At 45.8% G+C, this 19,690-nt stretch overlaps 1 protein-coding gene across 1 annotated transcript in view; it reads left to right on the top strand.

Annotated features, from left to right (window-relative positions):
* The first annotated feature begins 529 nt into the window (after positions 1-529).
* Positions 530-19,690, top strand: part of APCDD1L (APC down-regulated 1 like) — a 40,882-nt gene continuing 21,721 nt past the window's right edge. Inside the window, exon 1 of the mRNA XM_033153624.1 lies at positions 530-978. Coding sequence (XP_033009515.1) covers positions 942-978 — 37 coding nt within the window. The 5' untranslated portion in view covers positions 530-941. The remainder of the gene's footprint in view (positions 979-19,690) is intronic.

The following is a 19,690-nucleotide window of genomic DNA, read 5'->3' as shown; positions in this document are numbered from 1 at the left end:
ACAATAATCGTAATAATAATAACCTAATATTTATATGGATACCAACTGAGAACATCCATAAAAAGCAATTGTGCAAAAAAGGGAAATTTTGTGAAAATAAGAAATATTTAGTGGGGAGGGGTGCCAAATTTTGTCCTTGCTCACTTATCTTTGAGCTCTTTGGAGGAAAAGTTGGGCTATAAATGTAATTATCAAAAATAAAATAAAACAACCAGCCGCTGGCATTAGAGAGGCACGCTGCCTCTGACAGTGCGCAAAGCCATCGTGGCTAGCAGCCCTCGCCTTCCACGAATTTCTCCTCTAATCTTCTTTTAAAGCGATTTTTGGCCTGTGAATGGTGTGTGGGGGGGGGGGGGGGAGACCGCAAATAATTTCTGCTGGGGGTGGGGTGTGGGGAAGTCGGCGAAGGGACTCGGCCAGGGCTGGGCGTGACCGAAATGTGCGTGGAGGGACGTGGGGACACCCCTCTCCGCCCGGCGCCCGTCCCTTCCTTGCTCCCCCCCCCAACCACCTCCCCAGTCTCCACCTCTTCTGGCCGGCGAACCTGGGATCTGCCGAACTGCCTTAAAACTATCGGCAGTCAGGCGCTGTGGCTCCGAAGAAGTGAACGCGCCGTGCGCTGCGGGAGCAGCAAGAGGAGAGACGAGCGCGGCGTGTTTCTCTCTCGATCTCTCTCGATCTCTGAAGCAGCCACCGCCGCCAAACCCAGCCCGTCGGGGCCTCCTTTGCCCGTGGGCTGCTGCCTCTCCCCGCCTGCCCGAGACTTTCGCTTCTCAGCAGCACATGGATCCCCGGGGATTCCCCGGCACAGGCGGTGCGCGCTGAGCCAAACAGCACCGGAGTTGCCTCCTCTCCGTGCGCGCTTTGGTTTTTTCCTCCCCGGCTGTTTCCCGGGGACAGGTTGTTGCAAAGGCACCGCCGCGTGGGGCTTGGACCTGGCCATGCTCGGCTCCTGGTGGCTCGTGGGGCTCTTCGTAGGTAAGCAGTCGCGCGATATTTTTATTTTTTAATGGGCGCGTGGGTTTGGGCTTGCATCTGCGCCTGGGGTTCCTGACTGCCGCTTTGGAGCGTGGAGACTCACAGCTGCCTCGGGCTCCCTCGGCTATGCCGTGCTGATGGTCTCCAAGGAGCTGGGTTGGCCGCGCGCGGCACCGTTGCACCCGTAGAGCGTCAAGGGGTAAAGCGGATTCCCACGTGTAAAATCAAAGCGCGGCTGCAGTCGGGAACGCCTGAACGGCTGGGGATGGAGAGTTGCGCGGGCAAGAGGATTTAGTGCGCGTCGAACACCCTCGTAGAGGCGACAACGCTTAAAATGGAATCGCAGTACCCTTTAATTGCTCTGTTGGCCTCGAAGTCAGAATAATTAGGATAGTAGTAGTAGTAGTAGTAGTAATAATAATAATAATAACAATAACAATAATAATAATAATAATAATAAGTGAAATCCTACACGTGCCTACTCAAACGCAAGCCCTGCAAGTATGTACATGAGAGTAAGCTGCATTGAAACCAGCTGAATAGGCACCCGTAACAATTGCGCTGTAAGGGTTATTGAGTGTGAACGTGCTATGATTAATAGGAAGCGGTGGTTACTCCGGATGAATGCGGGGTTCACGGTTGTGACGTGTGTGAGTTTGTGTATTTTAGTACAGTCGGAACTGGAAGAAGTCCAACCCTCCCATGCAGCAATATTGATTCTGATTGGTATTTACACCATATACACAAATTACAGGTGGGTAGCCGTGCTGGTCTGCCATAGTCGAAACAAAATAGAAAATTCTTTCCAGTAGCACCTTAGAGACCAACTGAGTTTGTTCTTGTGCACACGAAAGCTCATACCAAGAACAAACTCAGTTGGTCTCTAAGGTGCTACTGGAAAGAATTTTCTATTTTGTTTCATATACACAAATGTGCATGATTGTACTCCAGAATAAGTGCCACCACTTACTCCAGTGTCCCAAAACTCCGAACACCCGTCAGTATGGATTGAAAAGCGGTTGGGGGGGGGAGGGTTGAAGTCTTTCTGAACAGGTCAGGGCAGTAAATTTGCATTGATGGGACAGGTCAGAACAACCAAGATGGAAGTTTAATCCGCCCAGAACAGGAGGGATTGATATTGTGTGTGAGCATTTTCCAGAGTGGATTTTCTTTTGGGGATTCTTAAAATTTACACCTCCCTGCTCAGTTCTGCCTCCCAGTTCCTGGTACACGTACTGTGGCTCCCTGTCTTTCAATGCTCTAGCCTGCTTTGAAAGGATGCAATTTTGCACCAATGTGGGGGAGCCAAAGTTGCAAGTTGCGGAGGGTTTTAATAAATCTGTCTCCTATGTAGACTCAGCCACCTGGGCTTCCTTCTGTAATGCAAGGATGGGGGGAAATAATTAGGGGTTGTGTACAGGCATCCAACCCCCCCCCCATGTGCTGTGTGTGTAAAAAGACTTTTCCCTTGTGCCAGATGCACAGTTACTTGAAGAACAGGCACTGCCACACACAAAGGAAGCCCTTCTCTCCTTTTTTCCCGTGTCCTGGGGACGGACAGCAGGTTCTCCTGCTAAGCCCCAATGAGCCCTGGCTCAGTTTTAAGTCCAAATGGTTCCCCTGAGCTTGCCTGGCTCATCTGGGACAAATTCCAGAGAAGTGCTTGCATTTAGCCCATTGCATCTAACATGGCAAAAGGCTCCTGCAGCAGCTTAAAAGCTAAGCCAATATATTGCGGCCTGATTTTTATTTTATTTTATTTTTTGGTAGAGAAGAGCCTCCTTTGCCAGATGTGTGTCTCTCAGCTCACTCAGTTGAGGAGGGTGAACATGTGGGTTTGTGCACGCGCTCTTTTGTCAATTTTGGTGTGGTCCCGTCCCCCCGTCCCCGAAGTCCCAAGTTGCCGATCCGTCTGTTTGCAGATATTTTGCTGCAGTGAGAAAGGGTTACACGCAGACATGTACTGTACATGTGTTTGGGATCTGCTTCTGTTTGCCATGGCAGGGAGCTTGGCTGCAGGAGCCAGTACCAGTCTCCAACAGCTAATAAAAGATCACAGCTAATAATGAGGAAGAGACATTGCTGCCTTCAGCCAAGCACCTGAAGGTGGTGGTGCCGATCTCGATTGCAAAAGGAAGGCGGCTGGGAGGGAAGGGTTTTTCTTGGCTGCGCTAGCCTCCCCCTTGACGCCCCCACTGTCCGATATTGGTCAAGCTTAACTAGCCGGGCAGTAATCTTCAGGAACTGGAAAACTTCCATCCCGTTTGATTTGGGGATTCGTTCCACCGTCTCCCTTCGCTTGAAATGCTTTCCACAGCTATTTGCAGCATGGTAGCTTTTTTACTATGTTTTATTAATATTCATGTAGCACATATTAAATACAGAGGGAATGGCCGCGATCTGCAAACAGTGGGCCAGACCTGTAAGGAGCGCTTGTTCTCTTTTGCATACCTTAACAGGGAAATGTGCACCTATTGAGGAGTGCAAGTTTTGTGACCATCTGAAAAGTTGCTTACAGGTGTAAGTCTGGAAAATGGGGAAATGCATTTTTGAGCCCTTGCAAAATTTGTCGCCTTTCCCACCTTGAACGGCAGCTGGCATTAGCCACATTTTCAGCAGTTATAGTTAATGTGTCCTATAGCGTAGGATGTTTTGGACTACGACTCCCATCAACCTCAGCCGGGACAACCAATGATTGGGAACAATGGGAATTGTAACCCAGAACATCTGGAGGGCACCAGGTTGGCAAACGCTGATATAGTGAGAGAAGAGATAGTTTGGCTGCACCCTAGAATATGGAACCCCTTTCCCCATTAAGAAAGGTTGGCTGCTCCTCCCCTGTTTCCCATTGATTAATAAAGACTGTTTTATTCCAGCAGGTTTTTGCTGCATACAAGTAACTCACGGTTCATGCACATTCAACTTGTGCACATTCAACTAGGCAAAAAAGTTCGTTAATTAAAAACGGGGCAGGGCATCGGGGAGGGGGGAGGAATTAGGGAATCCTGCCTGCCATTACTCCCGGTATGTTTTGACTATACACAATTTTGGCTTTATCCCTGGAACGCAACCTCTCTGAAAGTTGAGAGTCACCTGTATGTGGCAGATACCATTTTTATGCTTGACTTTAAACTGCAGGTGCTGTCTCCTTGGTTGATAGTTTTATACTGTTGTTTTAATGAATTGGCAACGGTAAATGTTGCAAGCTGCCCTGAGTACCGGTACCGCTTTTGCCCCAGGACGGCAGGATAGAAATGACGTTTGTAGCTGAAGAGACGTGACAGGCGAAAATTGTCCCAAATGGAAAGAGCATAGAACGGGAAGAAGGATATGGAGGCATGAGAGCAATTTTTATTGCATCGCTGTGGCCTAGTTCTCACAAATGGAAGATGAGTCAGTAAACCTGTATCTCAATTGGATCACCTAGAACTACAGGCAGGGACTCCTGGGATTATATTTTACCCCCTCCCCAACCTTGCCACACATAGGAAACTGTCATGCCAGGTGGAAGGGTTTAGTTTAGCTAGACTAGACCCTTCATGCTAGCTTTCTCTCCATAGTAATTTTTTAAGCTTAGCTTTCTGTGCTGTGCGCGCATGGCACTTTGAGCAACCCAGATTCAGGTTCTTCGTCTTATTCTCCTGCTTGTGCAAACTAGACATGTGTTTAGGGTACTATGAGGAGGCCATAGGAACACTGCCTTCTATTTGAGTGGTCAGTTCAGCTTAGTAGAAGAAGAAGAAGAAGAAGAGTTTGGATGTGATATCCCGCTTTATCACTACCCGAAGAAGTCTCAAAGTGGCTAACATTCTCCTTTCCCTTCCTCCCCCACAACAAACACTCTGTGAGGTGAGTGGGGCTGAGAGACTTCAAAGAAGTGTGACTAGCCCAAGGTCACCCAGCAGCTGCATGTGGAGGAGCGGAGACGCGAACCCGGTTCCCCAGATTACGAGTCTACCGCTCTTAACCACTACACCACAATGGCTCTCAACATACTTAGTATGTTCAACACTGACTGACAGCAGCTTTCCAAAGTTCAGACAGGAGTCTCTCCAGCCCTACTTGGGCACATGCATTTAAGGCAGATGTTCTGCCACCGAGCTACTACGGTCACCTTACTTCTGAAAATAAGTCCTGGAGTTTTCTGTCGTTTTGCGTCATTCCTTTCTCTGATGGGCAGATCAACCACGGCTGCGTACCGCCTCCTTCAGCCTAAAGCTTGCGTTTTGGATTCCTAATTTTGAACTCCTGGCCTTTACAGTCTTGTTTCTTATACACGATAACACAGCAAGTGTCTTATGGTGGGATGGGGGCTGCAGGAGTCTGCCTATAGATGGGGCACCACTTGCCACTTTAAGCACAGTCTGTGCCATTGGGCTAACAGAGAGCAAACTCTGGTTGTCGGCCAGCTATAGCGAATAGCTAAATGCTGCTAAGCCTGCTCTGGTAGAATGCTACAAGGTAAAAATTGCCTTTGTTCTGAAAAGGGGGGGGCATTTTATAGGAAATTGTGCTATAGTTATCCAGATCCTTAAAAAAAAATAATGGGACTGTTTAAAAAGCTGCAAGTATTCTAAAACAGGGTACCTAAGTTTTGCTTGAAGTGTAGATCTTCATAGCTGCCCTGTGAAATTTGAGAGGCTGGAAGGACTGAGACCCTCCCAGGCTGATGATGCTCCAGAACACATATAGTGCAGAAACACTCTGAGTTAATGGGGATTACTGGAAGGTAGATATGAGATGAAGATCTGAAGAAGTGTGCATGCACACGAAAGCTCATACCAGGAACAAACTCAGTTGGTCTCTAAGGTGCTACTGGAAAGAATTTTCGATTTTGTTATGAGATGAAGAGTTCTGTATAGTCTTAAAGCTTGCATAATCCGGCTTGACTAGAAGCTATTGTGATAAACTATTGCTATATATACAACTGTTCAAGTTGTTTGACAGTGGAACGGACTCCTTCGGGGGGTTGTGGACTCTCTTTCCTTGGAGGTTTGTAAGCAGAGGTTGGATGGCCATCTGTTGTGGATGCTTTAGCTGAGATCCCTGCATTGCAGAGGGTTGGGCTAGATGACCCTCGGGGTCCCTTCCAACACTACAATTCTATGTTTCTATGTATTAACAAATCTCAGGGAACAAGACAGAAATAGCCTTAAGGTAAGAGAGAAAATTGATTGAAAATGTAAAATAGCCCTACTAAGTTAGCAACGAAGGGACGCGGGTGGCGCTGTGATCTAAACCACTGAGCCTCTTAGACTTGCCGATCAGAAGGTCGGCGGTTCGAATCCCCGCAACGGGGTGAACTCCAGTTGCTTGGTCCCAGCTCCTGCCCAACTAGCAGTTCGAAAGCAAGCCAAAAAAAGTACAAGTAGATGAATAGGTACCGCTCTGGTGGGAAGGTAAACAGCATTTCCGTGTGCTGCTCTGGTTTCGGTGTTCCGTTGTGCCAGAAGTGGCTTAGTCATGCTGGCCACACGACCCGGAAAAAATGTCTGCAGACAAACGCCGGCTCCCTCGGCCTATAGAGCAAAATGAGCGCTGCAACCTCAGAGTCGTCTGCGACTGGACTTAACTGTCAGGGGCCCTTTACCTTTTTTAAGTTAGCAACTGCTCTGCTTAAAAGGGAATTAAAATCTTGGGAGGGGCAGAGGGTGGATAGAGAGATTATTTCTTGCAATGCAATTCTATATGTCTACTCAGAAATACACCCCATTGAGTTCAGTGGAACTTGCTCCTAGGTAAGTGTGCCTAGGAATTGACCGCTATGCAGAGATCTAAGGCACCTGAGGGGTCCAATGCATGTTGCCCTCTTGGAGCATTAATGCTATGAGCCCCTCCATAGTAGGCTCAGGTTATATATATGTGTGTAAATAAACCATATATCATAAAGACACTACTGTGCCTCATTGCCAAAAAAAAGCACAGACCCTGGGTAAATGCTCTTGGAACCCCTGGAGTCTTGTACCACTAGGAGATTGAGATGTGCAATAATATATTTAAGTACAAAACAAATTCAAAACAATAAGTTTAAGTAACACAATTAAGTAATAAGTGGCCTTTGGAAGAGACATTCAGTTTGTACTGCAGGGGTTAAGTAGCCTCTCCCTTTTGCCCCTGTCATTTCCAGGTCTGGACCTTCCTTTCTGGGCTTAGTGCCACAACAGGACTGAGCTCATTTAAGAGATGCTGTGATTGTGTCAGTTGACATTCTTAGTTTGATGACACATGGTGGATTTTTACATCAATAAAAACCGATTTCACTCTTAAGGATTTTTTTTAAAAAATGCAATTAGTGTAACCTGTTTGGCACGGGTTTGGGGGCACCCAGAAAGAATGATAATAATTGTGGAAGGTGTATGCTGCAGGTTTCCTGTGTGTCCCAGCTTCTCAATGCGTTTTTTAAAGGTTGCAGAAGGTTATATACCCAAAGAGAAACGTGTGTGGACCCACATGATCAAAGACTGCACTGCACTCAGCCAAATGCACCGCTTGGACAGTATTGCTGGGGGCTGAACCTCATCCCTTCGCACCTCATTTTGAGCTTTAGATTCCTATCTGATATTAAGGCAAACATTTTTTTTCCGGAGAGTAGCAGCTTACTGCCCTTCTTCTCTGCCTGCACATATGCTAACCCCAGAAAAAACAAAACCTTGGTTCCCAGGACCTCCATCTTCCTGCTAAGCCTGCTTGGAGGGTCTTTGATTTGTACAGCTTGGAACTTAACATTTTCCATCTTGGCTGAAGGCTCTTACAATCTTCTCCAAGTCTGGCGAAGGAGTTGTTGGGACATCATGACCCATTTTCAGTTATTTTGCAGACTCAACTCCCCCCGCCACCCCAGCTTTACAGATCGTTGTCTGTGACAGAGTAAGTAGATGGCAGGTCTTCGAACCACGTTCTAGGACGACAAAGAATGGGTTGTGTGCATGGGGGGGACGACGACTTTCCATTCGTGGAAAGCCAGTGTGGTGTAGTGGTTAAGAGCAGTAGACTCATAATCTGGTGAACCAGGTTCGCGTCTCCGCTCCTCCACATGCAGCTGCTGGGTGACCTTGGGATAGTCACACTTCTTTGAAGTCTCTCAGCCCCACTCACCTCACAGAGTGTTTGTTGGCGGTGGGGGGGGGGCGAGGGAAAGGAGAATGTTAGCTGCTTTGAGACTCCCTTGGGTAGTGATAAAGCAGGATATCACATCCAAACTCTTCTTCTTCGGTCCATTGGAAGGAGAGGTGCAGTGGTCCGGGTTGCGCGAGGTCGAAGACCCATTACAATTTCCCCGACAGGGTTTCCGTCTCCAGTGTCCCAGAGCCACCCACTCAGCATGGAAAGGGGTCTCTTTAGCCCCTGAGAAATAGTCTCAACCTTTGTGCTTATTGGAGCTAATAAAAGGGAAAGGAGGGGAGTCAGCCATTGTGGCCTTGTTCCATGGTCGCTCTGGAGCAACACTGGGGAGTTGGTGCTTCAGTTCCAAGAATGGCGTGCAAGTTACATAAAACTTAAGTCACACTGAAAGACGTTATTGGTGCACTTGGTGTCCCCCCCCCCCCAAAAAAAAAATAGGTGCTGGAACTCAGCGTGCTTGCAGTAAGTCGCCGGGCAACTCGGGGCAGCCCTGAACAGATGCTGGGTTAACAACAGCCACGTTCATCACCCGCAGAGGCACGCAAAACTACGGCAAGCTGCTCCCTAGCTGGTTTTGGGGTTGCCCCTGGTTCTGGTGCAGGTCAAATAAATGCGCCCCCGCCTCCCTCGTCGTCTTTGATTCAGGAGGATGGCTAGGTCAGTTCGGAAAGGCCCTCGTGCAGACACGCACGTGTGCAACAGGAGAGGCCTGGCTGGAAAGCTTAAAGCCCGCCTCTTCTGCATGGGAGATGGATTGAAGAAAATACAAATTAGTCCAGACCTGTAGCTTGACCAGTCGCGGCTAGGATGGAACTAGGTGAAGTCATAGATCTAAAAAATATGTAGACTGGTACAGGCTGGCTAGCTTCCATTTTGACTTGAAATAATTCGTTTGTGGCTTCTCAGAAGTACGTAAAGGCAAGAAGCAGTTGCGGGGAGAGCACTGGCCCACAGTAGCACTCACCTGAGAGGTGCCAGAATTGCGCCCCGGCGTACTCTGGCTTGTATGTGCTCAGAATATAGTGTTGTTGTTCAGTCGTTCAGTCGTGTCCGACTCTTCGTGACCCCATGGACCAGAGCATGCCAGGCCCGCCTATCCTCCGCTGCCTCTCGCAGTTTGGCCAAACTCATGCTAGTCGCTTCGAGAACACTGTCCAACCATCTCATCCTCTGTCGTCCCCTTCTCCTTGTGCCCTCCATCTTTCCCAACATCAGGGTCTTTTCCATGGAGTCTTCTCTTCTCATGAGGTGGCCAAAGTACTGGAGCCTCAACTTCAGGATCTGTCCTTCAAGTGAGCACTCAGGGCCGATTTCCTTGAGAATGGATAGGTTTGATCTTCTTGCAGTCCATGGGACTCTCAAGAGTCTCCTCCAGCACCATAATTCAAAAGCATCAATTCTTCTCTTCTCGTGAATATAGTAGATCTAGCTAAAGGCTTGGAAAGTTTGAAACAGAAGCTTGAAAGCTTATGTTAGCAAAGCTTGGAGAGATGAGAGGAATTAAATGAAAAAATGTTCTGTGTTGCCAAGGAGGATGGGATAGCTTCTTGTCCATCCTCATACCCAGCAGGAGCTAAGTAAGCCAAAAGTTCCCCTGATTTGCATTAACTGATAATTACAGAATTAAGCCTTCCTTGGTGGGAGATTTGGAATATCCTTTTGCAGAATTTGGGGTGGTTTTTTAAAAAAACCAAAAACGTTTTTTTCAACACCAATAATACACAATCCTATCCTCTTGGTTAACACGCAAATTGCAGATGATTTAAGAACTGGCTGGAGCTGGTGGGAGTGTGGTTTAAAACATCTGGAGGGCACCGGGCTGGGGAAGGCTGCGTAAGAATCCTCTCAGCTGTTTTTCTTATCCAAGGCATGTGCATTTCATTTTCAAGTGCTGGCAACACCACAAGCTTCAAAGAAGCAGATTATAGAGCAGATACACTTTATTGGCTGTGAATCTCTCAGTTTCATTGAAACGCTAGTACATTTTATTAGAATTTGGAGACTGGAGATGTTGGTTGTCGTCAGCATCCTTCCTTCGCGAGAGAGCAAGCAAAATTTAGGAGGTGCATCATTTGGGACCCCTCTCAGCCTGGGATTAATTTGTGGAGCAGTTGTCTTATCTCCAGGCAATCCCAGTCCAGTTTATTGGTTTAATAATCAATTAAACTGTTGCAGAAGTCCTGTTTTGTTTTTTAAAAAATTATATTTAATTGAATTTTCCAAAAATTAACATGTACACTCCAATACATCATGAATTTTTATTTTGTTTCGTCGACTTTCCACCCCATTTCCCACGGTGGTTTTTAAATTTCTCCCCCTTTGCTGCACCCTAACATCTGTCTCTTAATACCATAACAACAATTCAATGGTCTCTAATCCTTTCATTGCTCATAGTTCCAATCCTGCTCACGAGTTCATCATACTTAGTGTTTCTTTTAAGTAATCCGAAGAAGGCTTCGATCTAGAAGTCCTGTTTCATGTCTGATTTTGCTCTGGTTGTCTGGAATGACTGCTCCTCACATCAAATGGGGGGCGACTTTTGCATGGTCGTGTGCAGCCCCCTGGATCCCAGTGCGGCTCCTGGTAGTTTGGGCTGGCTTCATCCTCTCCAGGCTGGATACCTGAGGTCTCCACCTACCTCTGTCAACCGCCCAATCCCGCCTGGGGAGGCGTTGCCAGGGGATTGGCCAGGTAAGGGGAGGGACCTCCCTGCCCACACAACAGAAGGTGTAGCTTACCTGTGAAGCGGCATTCGGCTCCAGAGCTTCTCCCACCCTCCACTCCCTCAATTAAGTCTTCTTTTGCAGGTTAACCCCTTCTCCACAGGGACGCAGGCGCTGCTATGTCAAGGTCGCTGTTGAAGGGCCGGAAAGGAATTTCCCTGCATTGGCAGGTTTCGCCTTTCCCGTAGCAATACGTCACAACTTTGGCGGTTCCAGGCCTTGGGCGGAATCCTTTAGTCTATCTTCCTAAATGGAGGAGGGGGCTTGAAGCGGTGATCCACACCCCCTTGCGGCGGTGATCCCAGGGTTCCCCATTAAAGGGGTCTTGGTGGGAGGCATTGGCCATACGCTGAGAGATTGTCATTGCTCTCCCCTCCAGCGGGGGCAAACGGGGGGTGGGTGGGCTTTCTGCTCCAACATATGTTCTCCAGAGCCAGCCCAATCCCCACACATTCTGGATAACCCTGAAGTCTCCCAGATCCCCGGCTGGGGACTGGGAAGGATAAACGCCCAATGCCTGAGCCAAGGTCTCCCTACATCTGAATCTTAATAAAGTTGTGGCCAGTTTTAATCCCATAGCAAGTTGTCTTTGAGTCATTATTCCGCTTGGGGGTCACCGCCTGTCCATGCAAAATGATTTTCTTGCTTTAGTACTGGGGTGGAGAACCTCAGGGACCAGATGTGGCCCTCCAGGAATTTCTCTGCGGCCCTTGGCACTCTCCCCCAGATCACACCCTCCTTGAGCATTTCTGCCAGGCTGGACCATATCCTTGAACTCTAATGAAGCTGCTTGCTTGCCTGGATGGAAGATAAAGAGGGATGTGTTCCATCCTATTTTGTTCCATTCTCTTTTCCTTCTGGTTCTGCCCTCCAATCTACTCCAGAAGCTTGCCCTGAAAAGAATTCTGCCCTTTAGCTGAGAAAGTTCCCCCTACGAACTGCTGCAAAGATATCCCAGGGCAAAAGGAAAGTTGCCTTATACAGAATCAGACCATTGGTCCATCTTGCTCAGTGTTGTCTACACTGCAGCATCTCTCCCCAGTTTCAGGTAGGGAATTTTGCCCAGTTCTACCTGGAGATGTTTGGCATGGAGCCTGGGACCTTCTGCATGCAAAGAAGATGCTCGTTCACTAAGCTATTGCCCTTCCCTGTTGGAGTGGGGAGAAGCCTGTCTCCACTTGAGTAGTGCAGTGGCCTTCGGAAGTTCTGGTCAGGAGTCTCACAAGTAGACGAACTGCATTTTTTTGCCACTGCTAGGACCCATGTTTGATTTCGCCAGCTGTGTGTATCTGAAAGCACAGCTGCTCACAGGAGGAGGAGTGCAACAGTCTGATTCCAATTAAATGGCACTTAGGTGGAAATAGGAACGGCGCATTCAGCAAAACTTGAGGCTGATCACATTCAGCAAAAATGAAAATTAAATGGTAGAATCCTCCTAGGACTATACCATTTCAGGCTGCTGATGGGAGAATTGCATTTCCAAATGCTAGCTACCCATTTTTTTCAATCCTCCCTGCATGTAGAAAACTGACACGTAAGGGGAAATAATTCCTGTCTAACCCTTTCCTCTGATATGCTAGTTTTCTAGAAGCAAGGAGATTTTTCTTTGTAGGAGCGAAATGTTACGGTGTGGGGTGGCCCATGTTCATCAGCGTGCCAGCCAGCCACACCCTGTTCCAAGATACTCCATTCCATCCATTCCCCTCCCTTTCCCATTCCCGCCCACAACTCAGTCTGCATTTTGTGACTACTGAGCATGCTAATTTCTCACAAGGAAGTTTATCCCCCCCCCCCCGGTTTTCTAAAACAGAAAAATGCTTCTGCGCACCTTGAAGTTTTTTCCTGAGCTTGCCAACATTTTCTTCTTTGGTGTTGATGGTGCCGTTTTGGTTATATAAGCAACGGTGCTCACTGTCAAGCTGTATTGTTGTGGGGTGGGCAGGGAGGAGATTAAGAAAATCGCTGCATGCCAAACCTGTTTCCAAACTTTGTTCTGCCAGACACAGCCTCCCGTAGAAGAGGGTCACAGCGCTGTTTTTCTTCCTAGCAATTTCTGGCTTTTGAAAATCTCCTTACTCATCAATCTGCGCTTGTGGAGAAAATATAGAAACCACAATATATTTCATTTCACTTGCATCTCCCTCCATCTATTTTATCTGAATCCTGTTTTTATCTGGATCCATGTACTTTGTACTATCCAAAAGCTATCATTAGAGTAAAGAACAAACGGCTTCAGATCACAGGATCCAAAAAATACATTAATCATTGGTATTTTTCTCTACTCGGTTTTTTTTTTTAAAGTACAGAATATATGAATAAAATAAAAAAAGACTTCGTCCAAATTAAACATGACCGGCAGCTGGAAAGTATGCATTTTGCTTATTAAGTATGATGTGTTTGCTCAGCATTGTTTCATTAAATTCTTTCCCACATGAAATAATTATGCGCAACTGTTAATCTGAAGTCGAGTTTGACCCAAATTGTTTTCAGACACAAAACTTTCAAGCGTCGTCAAGCAACCAGTATGGATCCTTTGATGTTAAAACAGTCTGGATTGCATCAAAAAACATTGGTGCAGTCCATTGGAATTTCAATACTTTAATGAAAGGGTAGGTAAGATTTTTGACCATGTCCTGGATGACATTTCCAAGAAATAGTGGTTACTTGGTGAGTGAGGGACCCAAAATCAGTGGCGGTAGCTTGGTGTTCAGAGAAACGAGAGTTGTTATTACTATTATATAGAATGTGTGTGCATGTAGTTTTTCCATCCATCATCAGAGAAATCCAGTACAACTCTGTCATTCTTTACCGCATTCCCTCGTGAGGCTTAAAATTTGTCAATGATAAATGGGTATTTGGATTTCCAGGAGACGTAGCGCAGATACGTGTTCGACTTAAACAGAAGTTAATGGCTTGAGATTAGCGGTGCTTTATTTCAAAATGAGAGGTCCTTTTCTGCGGGTCTGGTACCCCCACATGCAGGACCAGGGCAGACAAAGGGGTGGGTGGTATAAGTCCTTGCAGGGTTCTCCATCCTTGGAGGATGGGCAGGATGAGAAAGCAGAAATACCTGTGTAGGCATCCCTGGGCAAAATATGGCCAATATTGGGGAGCTCTTGCTCCTCCAGGTGTTATTGGACTCCCATCAGCCCCAGCCTGCTTGGCAAATGTTCAGGGATCACAGGCGTTGTAGGCCAGCAACATCTGGAAGGCTGCAGGTTCCATATTCCTGGACTACAGCATCTTCTTGAGATGTTAAAACGGGTTTGGGATTGAGCAGACAAGTGGAAAACTGTTCCCTGAGAACAGTTTTTGGCTGGTGGGTGGAGGGAGAGCTCTAGCAGCACCAGGAAGCAAGACTGGAGCAGCCAAGCATAGTTTCTTTATTACTTCATAGTATCACCCAGTTGGATGGGGCCATGGGAGCCATCTAGTCCAAGCCCATGCAATGCAGGGATCTTTTGCCCAAGGTGGGGACCCGAACCCAAGACCCTGAGATTAAGCATCTCATGTTCTACCTCACTGAGCTGAGGGGAGATACTAGCTCAGCTCTTACCCTGTTTTGCAAGCTCTTTATTTGCAGGCAGTAGTTGGTTGCCTGTTTATGATCTCCCACCTGAAAGATGGAGTCAGCTGGGTGCCACTTAGTTTCTGAGTGTGATGCAGGTGCAGGCTGTCAATTTCAAAGCCCTAAATATCTTGAGGCCAAGCTACTTGAAGCACCATCGCCTCAGCCCATCCTTTCAGATCAGCCATTGCGGCCCACTTGCCTGCGCCATTCCTGTCGGACGCATGGTTGATGGCAATGCATGAGGAGCCTTTCTGTGGTAGTTATCCATTGTGGAACTCCCTGCTCCAAAGCTAAGGTCAGTGGGTCCCCAAACTCCCCACACATATGAACCACTTGAAAATTTCTGAGGGTTTTGTTGTAGCAATTGCAATGCGCTGTGCTAGATGCTATATTTTCAAATTGCATTTTTACAGACACAGCACAGACCGCCTGAATGAAGCTTGTAGCCGCTGGTAGTCTGTGGTCTGCAGTTTTGGTAGCCCTGAGTTCGGTTAATCTTCCTTCCCATTTCTTTTCCACCAGGAACTGAGACCTTTTCCCCCTTCAAATGAGATTTTGATTCCGTTGGCAACTTAATTTAATGTATAGTTTTGTAAAAATAAAAATAAAATATTTACTTATTCATTTAGACTTACAGGTGAAACTCAAAAAATTAGAATGTTGTGGAAAGGTTCATTGCTTTCAGCGATTCAACTTAAAAGGTGAAACTAATATATGAGATAGACTCATGACACGCAAAGCGAGATATGTCAAGCCTTTATTGGTTATAATTGTGATGATTATGGTGTACAGCTGATGAGAACCCCAAATTAACAATTTCAACTTTGGGGTTTTCATCAGAGCTCGCTGGAATAAAGTGCATTTTGGGTGATAAAAAAAACTCCACTTTTATTATAAGAAACAAGTAATATTCCAAAGTAACTTGGACAGCATAAGCACATCTAAACGGTATAACCATGTTTAACAATGCATGATAACATCAGATCCCCAAGTGCAGGCAGGGAGAAGGATTTCTGTATTGTGCATTTCCTCAAGATGACGTAAAAATAGCATATCCCAACTCTGGACAAAAGCTCCCAGGTTCAGTCCTTAGAAGCTTCAGGTAGGTCTCATGTCCTCCTTTGGGCTTCCTAGAAGCATTTAGTTGGCCACTGTGGGAACAAAGTGCAGGATGTTGATGGAATTTGTATCCTGCTCTTCCTCCCGATAGAGCCCAGGGCAGCAAATATCAAAATGTTAAAACAGTACAAATTAAAATAAATAAAAAGTGTCATGGGTCAACTCCGAAGGGGCAGCAGTCAGAGGCAGTGGCAGACCTACATTTTTGGGCCGTGAAGGTTGAACCGTTATGGGGGGCCTTCACAAACAGCAACAAGCTCTGGGTAACCACTGTTACCTTCTTCAGTGGAGTTGCTCGATGACAGATCACCACAATGTTTTTACAAAAAATTAACTGCTACATCTCAGATTTTGAATAAAATTGCTGTACTGTACTGGATTATCTCACACGTCAAAGTCACTGGTGTGAATTAAAATTTCCTATGCCTTATATTTTTGTGAGTTATGAGAGGGAGGATGAGAATTAGGGAAATGTTATATACATGCATTATACAGTACATCACAGAATGATTTGAGTCGTGCAACTCAAATTGGGTCTAAGATTTTAAGCTTGATGGGCTAAAGTCACTTCTGGGACACCTCTGAGATTAGGGGCCCTGAAGATTAAACTTCATTAGTTTCATAGTACATCTGCCCCTGGTCAGAGGTAGGGAGGGGAATTATTGCTTTGTTTTGCTTTTGTTTTCTTAGGTGTTTTACATTTACATTCTGTATTTTTATGTTGGGAACTGCCCTGTGATTTTTGGAAGAAAGGCGGCATGCAGATTTAATAAAGAACAACAATATATTGTCTCATGTGAAGAGTTTTTGTTGATTAAGCGGAATATAAATCTTGCCAGGTAAATAGATAAATAAAGTCGGATGCTGAGGGGTGGAGAAGAGAGAAGCTTGGTTATCTCTTCTGACAGCAGAACCCCATGGTGGCCGCACCAAAAAGGGGCATCCAGGATCCGGAGCAATACATTGCAACGATTTACTGAAATTCTTTCTTCTGTAGAAACGAAATTTTGATGTGAAGTCCCGGGAAGCGTATTCTGGGTGTTCATTTTCAGCACCATTTCCCCTTAACGCGAAACGGGACCTTCTGTTTTTCATGTTACTAAAAATCAAGCTTGCCCTCCCCACTCCCCAAATTAGGCCACCTGGATACGTCAAATGAAAAATCTAAATGACAGCCTGCGTTTGTGGTGAGGAAGTCCTAAACTTTGTTATAATTTGAAGGAGCACAAGCTCTGTTATTAGATTATGCAGAGGGCAGGTTGAACGTCAGCTTTAATTTGAGCGTCTGTCGGCTGCGCTCAAGGGAGCTGGAATGCATCAAACGTTGGCCCATGTTGGCAGGCAAAACAGTAGGCTGAAATTTCAGACTATCTAGAAACCACACCCTAAGAGATTGCCCCCCCTCCCCCCTCCCCGAAACAGTCTGCCTATTGAAACAATGCCAATTCTATGCTTTGAATTGACAAGCAATTTTTCTCCTTCTAGCCATTTGCAAAGTCAAACATGTTACCTTTCCTCCTTTATTTTGGTTTGTGTCATTGGTGCTGTGTGGCATGCATCACTTTAATAGCCTTCCAAGCTTGTGTTTTTTCCTTTCGAGGTGCCTTCTGCCATGGCAGCATATAATGCACTTTGACTGTGCAAAATGCACTTTCTGGATGAGGAAAGAAAATATCTTTCCATATTCCCTTGCCGTGCGAGCCGTACTCCTGGGACACTCTCGGGGCACATTAATGCAATTTGCAAGCTGCTTGGGGAATCTTTCTAATTATCTCCTGTAACATAAAAGCAAGCGCCATGCCCTTGAAGGCTTTTTTTGGGGGGGGGGTGGAACGGGGTTCATGAAGCATGAAAATGTAATCGTAGAAGGGCTGGGAACCACTGAGTTCACAGCTGAAACACATTTCCTTAACCATCTGCAGTACATTCAATTAGTCAATAAGGCTGCTGTCTTGTGACCCCCTCAGAATGTGTCCCTGGGGCCATAGGATAACATCAGACCTAGAATCATAGAATCATAGAGTTGGAAGAGACCACAAGGGCCATCCAGTCCAACCCCCTGCCAAGCAGGAAACACCATCAAAGCATTCCTGACAGATGGCTGTCAAGCCTCCGCTTAAAGACCTCCAAAGAAGGAGACTCCACCACACTCCTTGGCAGCAAATTCCACTGTCGGACAGCTCTTACTGTCAGGAAGTTCTTCCTAATGTTTAGGTGGAATCTTCTTTCTTGTAGTTTGAATCCATTGCCCCGTGTCCGCTTCTCTGGAGCAGCAGAAAAGAACCTTTCTCCCTCCTCTGTATGACATCCTTTTATATATTTGAACATGGCTATCTCCCCCTCTGTGATCCAACCTCAAGTGGGGGATCCAATGAGAGATCTTTTTCCTTGTTGTTTTGGCAGCATCTACTGTACCCACCCTGTATGTACTGATGTTGGAGCTGCTATATGGGTAGTGGGCTATTTGAAAGGATGCAGACATAATAACAGCGCTCTTCACACTTGCGATTCCTAGCAAGTGCCATTCAGAGGTATACTGTCTCTGACAGTGGAAGTACAACATAGGAATATGCATCTGTCCCATGCAGGGATCGAACCTGCGACCTTGGCATTATCAGCACCATGTTCTTAAGCATCCAGGTTTGAATCAGAAACCGCGTGGCATAAAGCAAGGGTGGGTGACCTGTGGCCTTCCTGTTGAATTTGGTGTGTTTTACAACACCTTGGTATTTTGTGGAAAACGAAAAGCGGTATTTAAAAAATCGCTTTCAGTGAATATAAATTCGAACAATGTTTTTAAGGTCCCATGGATCATAGTGGCAAAAGCTAAGCAAATACTCTGTGCGGGAAAATGAGAAGCTGCTCATGGTCACTTTACCTGTTCCCTGAACGCTATGTGGCTGTGCGTTCCTCTCTGAATTGTACCACAGGGGACCGAACACTCTTGAGACCTCTCCCTGCAGTCTCTGGCAGAGCTGAAGTGTCAAATATTTCCCCCCTGCTTTCCCCAAATTGTATTGCCTTTTGCAGTTCCACCCTGGACTGGTCACTTTCTCTTTACCCTTAAAAAATTCCCACTCTTGCATGCCTGTACCCTTTGAATATTTATCGGTTTCTATCATTTCCATCCCATTCGCTTGTCAGGCAGCCAGCCTGTATGTTACGGAGCTCTTTTTATCATACCTCATAACAAAAACCTCTAATAATTCCTTTGGCTGGACCTTCAAGTCTTGCCACTACCCCTGTTTTGTGTTGCTTGGGATGAAGCTCCTATTTATTTTACTATTTTGTTTATTATTATTATTATTATTATTATTATTATTATTATTATTATTATTAAATTTTATTATACAGCAAAATCATACACATAACTCAACAGAATACATAACAATTTCAAAACACACACAGAAAGGAAACACACACACCTCTATATACAACCCGTACATAATTTAACAATATTAAAAGAATAATCCTAAAAAGAGGGTCAAAGGACAAACGAAAAAGGATAAAAAAAGAGTGGGATTAGGAGGGAATGGGAAAAAGGAAGGGGGGGAGGAAGAAAGAAAAAAAAGGGGGGAAGAAGCAAAAGGGGAAAGGGAAAAAAGAAAAGAGAAGGAGTAAAAAAAACTACATTAATTTTACAACTTACAACACTAATACAATATACAAATACATAAATTGGACTTCCGTTCGTGCTCTTTGTTTCTTTATCTTAACCTCTCTTTTTTCCTCACACAGGTCTTGTTACATCCAGTCTAGTCTTCTATTTCTTTCTAATGATATGTTGATATTCAGTACCTACGCAGATTTCACCTTCCTATTGCCAGGAGATTTTGATGTTACTGTACTGGTTTAAATAATCAATAAAAACTTCCCATTCTTTTTGTGTTTTTTGTTTGAATTGACCTCTCATTCTTCCCGTCATTGCCGCTAACTGCATATATTCTGTCATTAAAGCTTGCCAATCACATATTGTGGGGATACTCTCTCCCTTCCAGTTTCTCGCTAAAAGAATTCTGGCCGCTGTGAGGGCATACATTGTTAATGATCTTTTTTCTGTCTTAATTTCTGGAGGTAGTATTCCCAGGAGAAAGGTTTCTGGCTTTTTCTTTATAGAGATTTTCAGAAGTTTTTTTAATTCATTATGAACCTTTCCCCAGTACTCCTTAACTTTCTC

The sequence above is a fragment of the Lacerta agilis genome, chromosome 6 (assembly GCF_009819535.1).
Source record: "Lacerta agilis isolate rLacAgi1 chromosome 6, rLacAgi1.pri, whole genome shotgun sequence".
Classification (NCBI taxonomy): Eukaryota; Metazoa; Chordata; class Lepidosauria; order Squamata; family Lacertidae; genus Lacerta; species Lacerta agilis.
This window is presented reverse-complemented; position numbering and strand designations above follow the sequence as displayed.